This window comes from Sceloporus occidentalis, unplaced genomic scaffold (genome assembly GCF_023333645.1).
Source record: "Sceloporus occidentalis isolate IW3139 unplaced genomic scaffold, rSceOcc1.0.p SCAF_91, whole genome shotgun sequence".
Taxonomy (NCBI): domain Eukaryota; kingdom Metazoa; phylum Chordata; class Lepidosauria; order Squamata; family Phrynosomatidae; genus Sceloporus; species Sceloporus occidentalis.
The window spans coordinates 4,070,249-4,078,490 of NW_028317071.1; the positions used below are offsets into that span (position 1 = coordinate 4,070,249).

At 53.0% G+C, this 8,242-nt stretch overlaps 1 protein-coding gene across 1 annotated transcript in view; it reads left to right on the plus strand.

Annotated features, from left to right (window-relative positions):
* Positions 1-7,942, plus strand: part of LOC149284580 (lon protease homolog, mitochondrial-like) — a 29,544-nt gene extending 21,602 nt beyond the window's left edge. Inside the window, exons 17-18 of the mRNA XM_089496544.1 lie at positions 503-667; positions 7,542-7,942. Coding sequence (XP_089352670.1) covers positions 503-667; positions 7,542-7,706 — 330 coding nt within the window. The 3' untranslated portion in view covers positions 7,707-7,942. The remainder of the gene's footprint in view (positions 1-502; positions 668-7,541) is intronic.
* The last annotated feature ends 300 nt before the right edge of the window (positions 7,943-8,242 follow it).

Here is an 8,242-nt window from a genome sequence, read left to right on the forward strand (position 1 = left end):
TCCTCAGTGGCTTCCTCAGTCATCACCAGCGACACTTAAGAAATCTAGGCCACATTTCAGAAAATTGATGCCTGATCAGGGGAGGTCAGTTCGTGCTCATGGTGGTATGAAGCCAACAAAGAAGGAAGAGAGACCAGAGAGAGAGCCTCTTCCTCTCTTTGCTTCAGAAGATTCTATTCTGTCCGGTTGTCCTCAGATGCTGGCTAATGGACAGTTTTGAAAACCATTTTACAAAAATAAAAGCCAAGTCCTTTATCAGTAGCACACTTGCAGGATAGAAGGGTAAACGGAGAAGCCATACGCTTTCACATAATTCTTTTATTCTTTCAGAGGTTATTACTATAATCCACATAGACCATCTACCCAAACTCTCCTCTCAGCCTTGTCCATTCTTCTGAGGTTTTGGGAACTGACCAGTGGGATTTGGTGTCCCTTGTAGAGTTTGGGGTTTTTGATGGGTGTCTATAAGTGATGGGCTGAACCCCGCTCATTTTCCCCACAGGGAGCAACCCCAAAGGACGGGCCCAGTGCCGGCTGCACCATTGTGACGGCTTTGCTCTCCTTGGCCATGGGCCACCCTGTGAGGCAGAACGTGGCCATGACTGGGGAAGTGTCGCTCACTGGGAAGATCCTCCCTGTTGGAGGAATCAAGGAAAAGACCATTGCGGTAAGAGGGAGTGGGAATCTCCTCCGCTTTGCTGGTGGCTGGTTAGAGAAAGCTGTTGACTTGACAAAAAGATCTAATTTTGCTCTTTTATCCAAACAAATTCTAGGCAGGTCTGTGTATAAGAATTTGAAAATCATTTAAATTGCACAGCTGTAAAAACACTATAAATAACTGCCTTTGAAAACATAAAAGGGAGAAGCAAACAAAAAGTTGAAGGCTTTCATGGCCGGCATCCAGTTTTAGGTAGGTTTTCCGTGCTCTGTGGCCATGTTCTAGAAGAGTTTATTCCTGGTGTTTCACCAGCACCTGTGGCTGGCATCTTTGGCTGGCATTCTCTGAAGATGCCAGCCACAGATGCAAGTTGAAACATCAGGAACTCTTCTAGAACATGGCCACAGAGCCCAGAAAACCCACAGTAAACTATAGCAAACAGAAAGTTTGAAAAGAACATCTTTAAAAGTACTGTTTTAAACTGTGGTTTTTAAGTGCTTTTATCATTTTTAATTGTATTGGGTTTTTTAAAATTCATCAATATTTTTAGTTTTATTCTATTTTAATTGGCACTTTTTAAAGTTTTTAATTGTAGTGTGTTTTTAAATTGTAAGCCACTTTGTGTTCCAATCTTTTTTTTTTTTGGGGGGGGGGGGAAATGGGATATAAATAAATATAGCAGTTCATCCTGGGCATTAACTCCCACAGCTAGAAGCCTGCAGGACCTGAGCAGAAGAGCTGAGGACAAGGGGTCTTGGAGGTGTCATTCACAGGGTTGCCATGAGTTGTTGTTATTAATTGTATTTATAACCCCCACCTCTTTTGAAATGTTCTCAGAGCAGCTTACAATTTGTTGATAAGACAGTCCTCCGCCCTCAGGCTTACTATCTAAAAACACATGACAAAAGAGGCAGGGAATGGCACTGGGGAAAGGAAAACAGAGCAGGGAAGTTAACTCAGAAGCAGTCAGCAACAACAAATTGTGTTCCTACGTGGCAAGAGGTCGGACTGGATGTCCCTCAAGGTCTCTTCTAGCTCTACAATTCTCCATTTCCCAGCAGAGACGGGGTGAGCATCCTGACTTCGGGTGGCTCCGCCCACGTGGCTCCTGATAGGCAGGTAGAAAAAAAGAAGACAATCGGGGTCCTAGCCCCGCCCCTGTGGGCGGAGCTACCTGAGAAACCCCAGTCTTCTTCCTGCCTTGCTCCTGGTATGACGGATTTTACTGCACTCCCTCAACTGGGAAATCCTTAGCTCCCCGGACTTGCCTGGCTCCCTTTCTCTCTCTCTCCTTCTCCATTTCTTCTCTCTTTCTCTTCTCTTCTCTACCAAAAAAACAAAAAAGAACCTGTTCTCTGCCTCCCCCCCCCCCCCCCCGTCCCAATGGCCGGGCCAGCCATGACCAGTGAAGATGAGCGGGCTTTAGGGGAGCTAGCTTCCGCCCAGCCCGGGCCAGCCCCAGCTTTGCCGGCTGCTCGCCGCATGGCCTCTCCTGCAGCAGCGACGGCGGAAGCATGCCTGCAGCGGCTGGAGGAGTCCACCCTCCTTTCCGCTGAGGAGGCCAGGGCCTCCCAAGCGACCCGGCCAGGGTCGGAGGAAGGAGAGCCCTCACCGGAATCTCAGGACAGCGAGGAGGACGTGAGTGACACACACACACCCCCGCCGCAGATGCGGTGGTGGTTTTGATCTCTCCTTGCCAGGGAAGCCCCGCACCTCTACGGGCCTCCCAAGGAGACAACGACCCCGCATGCGCGCCCCCCGCATGGGGAAATATGCTCTTTGCGGGGGGATTCCCCTTGTTGATGTGGCTGGGGCCCCTATTTCCTAGGGGGTTGGGGCTCCCTGGTGCCGGGGACGACCGGCAAGGAGGCTCAGGCTTCATGCCGGCCGGCTATGGGGGCGGCCATCTTGGCCCTGGGTCAGCCCGCCTACTTCCGGATGACCCGGAAGTTGGCCATCTTGGCCGCGGATGGGTGCCGCCATCTTGGCCATGTGGCCGGCAATGGGCATCGCCACCTTGGCCGCGCATGGTCCGATGGGCGCCGCCATCTTGGCTGCGTGGCTAGCTGGGAGCACCGCCAGCCTGGGGACGCCCTTCCCCAGAGTCAAGCCGCAGGTTCCGCGGCTGGGAGATCCCTCTCTGGGGGTGGCGGGGGGGTTCCCCCATCACCTCGAAGGCTGCTGCTGGAGAGCCCCACCCTGCTAAGGAGCGCAGCCAGCGTGGGGGCGAGAGAGGCGCCCCACAGCTCCATCTAGTGGCAGGAGGCCTGCGGTAGCCTCATCCAGCCAACCAGTGCCTCAGCAATTACCTCACAGCTCAGGGGAGGAGGAGGAAGAAGCCCCAGGCTCTTTCTCCGACATGGAGCACTCTTATCAGCCCCCTTCCAAGCGACCCAGGTTTGCCAAGGGCTCCTCCCGCAAGCACCCTTGCACCTCCCACTCTTCCGACGAAGAGGTCTCTGAGGGCACCTGGGAGTCTTCTGCCTCTGTAACGGAGGAGGGCGAGTTGTCACAAGATGAGGGGGAGGACATCGGGGACTCCCAGGTTTCTTCCCGCCTATTCAAACCAGAGGACTATGCCCCTCTCATTAGAAAGACAACCAAGACCTTGGGCATTTCCTTACCCCCAGGGCAGCTCACCCCTTCTGATTCCGATCTCCCCAGGGTGAGCGAAGAGCTATTCCCAGTATCATCCTCGCCGGTCCAGCAAATCTCATGTCCCCTCAACATCATGCAGATTGTTCGGGATGAATGGGCCAGACCTGCCGCGGCCAGGTCTAACCATAGCATGAATCGTAAACACTATATTCTCCAGCCTGCGGTTATGGAGAAGCTCAAGGTCCCACTGGTTGATACTCCGTCTCGGTGCTCGTTTTGTCCGCCGTGTTCAGTAGGGATGGGGAGGACGCCCTCCGTATCCCAGAGGACAGAAGGGGCGCTCAAAAAGGCCCACGAAGCCATGTCCATAGCCATCAGGGCAGCCACCATGGTCTCTATGGTGATGTGCGCCAGCCTTCAGTGGTTCCGCCAGCTGTTAAACCTTCTACCCAGCTCTGACACCAAGGTCAGGCAAACCATCAACAAACTGACCAAAGCCGCAGCCTTTGCGACCGACGGTACCCTAGACACTATCCAACAATGCGCCAGAGCCCAGGCCACAGCCGTAGCAGTTCGCAGACAGTTCTGGCTTAAAAACTGGAGCGTTGACTCCAAATCCAAACAAAACCTGGCCTTTACACCTTTCTTGGATCCAAACTTTTCGGAGAATCCTTGGACCCTGTAATGGTGGAGGGTAGGGATAAGAAAAAGTCTTTTCCCTGAGCCAAGAAGAGGGATGACCGGAGATAAGTTTAGGTTCCGCTCTTCCTTTCGCTACTCTCAGTCTTCCTACCCTTCCAATTCCTCCTTTCAAGCCAGAGAGTCCCGGCCCAGCAGGTCCAGAAGGGGAGACTCCAAGTTTCCCAAGCAGGGCAAGTCCACCTTCCCAGCCAAGGACGGTGGAGGGTCCAAGCAGCCCCGCAAGAATGCTCCACAATGACGGGCTCCCTCCAGTAGGGGGCAGACTTCGGGAGTTCGGCCACATCTGGGAGAATTCTACCTCCGACAGGTGGGTCTTGGACACCATCTGGCAGGGCTACAAGATACAGTTCCATCGCAGGCCCGGCGACATGTTCATGCCTTCCCCCAGATCGGCCGACCCCCGCAAACACCGCCTCCTACTGGAAGCCATCGATCACCTACTGGCCATTCACACTATCGTGCCTGTGCCCTCAGAAGAAAAAGGCCAGGGTTGTTACTCAACCCTGTTCCTTGTACCCAAGAAGAACGGTTCCTGGAGGGCCATCCTGAATCTGAGGGGCATCAACCGATTCATCTTCAAGAAAAAATTCAGGATGGAGACACTGAAGACCATCCTTGACAGCCTCCAACCAGGGGACTATCTTTCTTCACTGGATTTACGGGACGTTTATCTACACATTCTGATTCACCCTTTGTTGTGTCGCTATCTCCGCTTCAGATATGGCAACCGTCATTTCCAATATCGTGCGCTCCCCTTTGGGCTGGCCTCAGCCCCCAGGGTCTTTACCAAGGTCTTGGTAGCATTGGTCGCCCATTGGAGGACACTCCGACTCCATGTCTATCCGTACCTCGATGACCTTTTGATCCGGTCACCCTCCAGAGGTCAGGGGCTACGCGACACCTACCAGATCCTCATGTCTCTGCAGGAACACGGATTCCTGGTGAACTTAGAAAAGAGCACCCTGGCCCCAGACCACCAGATTCTCCACCTGGGAGGCCTCATAGACACTCAGTCGGGAACGGTGCGTCTATCTCTGGACCGGATCCAATCCATTCACGAAGCCATAGTGAAGGTCCTCACAGCCCCACGAGCCAGTCTCCAGCTCCTGGCTCATCTGCAGGGCCTCATGATTGCGGCCATCCCGTGCCTGCCGTGGGCGAGGTTCCACGCCAGGCCTCTATAGTGGCTTCTCCTGCCTCACCAGAAATCCATCGCCCTCAAGAGGCCCAAGATGATTCTTCTTCCCAGCGAGGTGCGCCAGTCCTTTCGCTTGTGGACGTCCAAAGCCATTCACGGCAGCATCCGGATCTGGAAATCTCCCAGGGTCCAGATAACGGACGCCAGTCTCCACGGATGGGGGGCGGTCTCCAGGACGCAGTTAGCTCAAGGCCGCTGGAACCAAATGGAACAGGTCCACAGCATCAACTGGCTGGCACTGTGAACGGTTCACCTAGCTCTACAGGCCTTCAAGCAGACGGTTCGTCACAAACCCGTCCTTATAAGAACTGACAACATTACTGCAAAGGCTCACGTCAATCGCCAAGGGGGAACCAGGTCCCGGTCCCTGATGGTCGAAGCTCAGGCCCTTCTGAGCTGGGCCGAGGACAACCTCGCATCTCTAGAGGCCGAACACCTTCAAGGATCCCTAAACTCCGAAGCCGATTGGCTAAGTCGCACAGACATAGATCAGGGAGAGTGGAGCCTGCACCCGGAGGTATTTCAGGCCATAACAGTCAGGTTCGGCAAGCCAGTACTGGACCTCTTTGCCTCTCCATCCAATGCCAAGACACCCAGATTCGTCTCCAGGTTCCGAACAGAGGGAGCCGTAGACGTAGACACACTCAACTGTCCCTGGCCAGAGGGGCTTCTCTATGCGTTCCCGCCAACTCCGCTACTCGTGAAACTGCTGTCCAGAATTCGCAGGGCCAGAGCTCAGGTCATCCTAGTGGCCCCAGCATGGCCCCGACGACCTTGGTTCTCCGAAATCCTCAGCATGGCAACCCAGAGTTTTCCCCTGCCAGCCAGGCCAGACCTCTTAGCCCAAGGACAGATTCACCATCCAGACCCAACGTAGCTACGTCTTCACGCCTGGAAATTGAATGCCACATGCTGATGGGCTACGACTACACTCCAGAGGTGGTTGAATCCATCCTGGCATCTAGGCGTCAGTCCACCCTTAGAATTTACGAGTACACCTTCAGAGCCTTTAAGAGATGGTGTAAATGCAAGAACAAGGATTTCATCAATTTTTCAGTTTCTACGGTCCTACAGTTCCTCCAGGACGGCTCTCTACAGGGACTACGACCAAAACACCATAAGAAGACAGGTGGCAGCTATCACCTCCATCCTTCCCCATGAGGACACAGTGAGGATAGCCCTACACCCCCATATCCGCAGATTGCTCAAGGGAGTCACCAACAGGGCACCTCCAACCAAACATCGGTTTCCTTCCTGGCAGCTGCACAAGATCCTTAAAGCCTTGACGGTCCACCCCTTCGAGCCGTTGAGAGGTTCCCCTCAAGTTCCTGACCCTTAAGACTCTGATGTTGACGGCGCTCACTTCAGCAAGGCGCGTCTCTGAGATAGGCGCCCTCTCGGTCCACAAGGAATTATGCGTCATCAGGCCAGACTCGGTCTTCCTGAGACCTGATCCGACCTTCGTCCCTAAGGTCAACTCTGTCTTCCACTCGTCACAGGATATTGTGCTTCCTTCCTTCTGTCCGCATCCCTCTAGGGACTTGGAGAAGATCTGGCATACTCTCGACGTCCGTAGGGCCATAAAGGTCTATATTAAGAGGACGTCTGCCTTCAGAAAATCAGAGGCCTTCTTCGTCTCCTTTAGGCCTAGCTCTAAAGGTAAAAAGGTGTCAGTCTCAACCCTGGCCAGGTGGATTAGAGAATGCGTTGTTCTTGGCTACAAGACGCTGAATCTTCAACCGCCAGGGGGCATCACGGCCCACTCAACCAGGAGTGCGGCTACCTCTGCGGCGCTGGCCACCAATGCCCCGCTGGCCGAGATCTGCAGAGCAGCCATTTGGAAGACTCCTTCCACATTCGTCAGGCACTACAAGCTTGACCTTTTTCAGTCAGCCAAGGTGACCTTCAGCCGGAGGGTGCTACAACAGGTGGTGTCTGATTCGCCCTCCGCACCAGCCGGCCCACCCTAGTATTTGGTCTGCTTTTATACATCCCGAAGTCAGGATGCTTGCCCCTTCTCTGCTGGGAAACGGAACGTTGGACTTACCTGAGAGACGTCCTTTTCCAGCAGAGAAGGTCCGAGCATCCTCCCCACCCTGACTTGCCTACTGGCACGGGTGGGCTATGCCTTTCAGTTTTGCTATACAGGTTAGACAAGGTGATCCTCAGCTTTAAATCGACTGGGGTTTCTCAGGGTAGCTCCGCCCACAGGGTTGGGGCTAGGGCCCCATTGTCTTTGTTTTCTACCTGCCTATCAGGAGCCATTTGGGCGGAGCCACTCGAAGTCAGGATGCTCGGACCTTCTCTGCTGGAAAAGGATGTCTCTCAGCTAAGTCCAACGTTCCGATTCTGAATTAACTCCATGCTCTCATCCTCTCTTCCCAGGCCAAGCGAGCTGGTGTGACCTGCGTCATTCTCCCCTTGGAAAACAAAAAGGACTATTCCGACCTTGCCGAGTTCATCACAGAAGGACTCGAAGTGCACTTTGTGGAGCACTATAATGAAATCTTCTACATTATTTTTCCAAAGCTGGATTCCCCCAAGGGATGAGACCGCAGCTGCCAATGGGCCTCTGCTGCCCATCCCTTCCAGAGCAAGAAAGGGCCAGGGTTCGACAGTATGGACTGGTTTGCTGCTACAGAGATGATGTCCTTAATTATGGTTCCATTCCCTGCTGCCTTGGTCTCTATGGAACATATTCCTCATCAAATCATTATGAACTAATTAAAAGTATTTCCAGTGAAATTGGATGGCGAGATGGTGGATAAAAGAAATCTATGCAGAAATTCCTTCCAAATGGATTTTCTTACTTGCTTTCAGGGTACTAGGGTGCATTTTTTCCTCAGTGGGGACTCCAAGAAATGACTTGATTCTGTTATTTGTTGCCCAGAGGCTCAGAACACAACACACACACTTTTACAGGGATAACAGGCTGTACCTCTCAGTGACACTTTGCAGTTAATTCATAGCACTTCCTACTGCTATGGAAATAGGTTTATGTAACTGCAGTGATGATCAGGAATGGGATAAATAGATCAAGGGTTACTTCCTTTTCATTAAACCCTGGAAGTGTGTAGTCGCAGTGC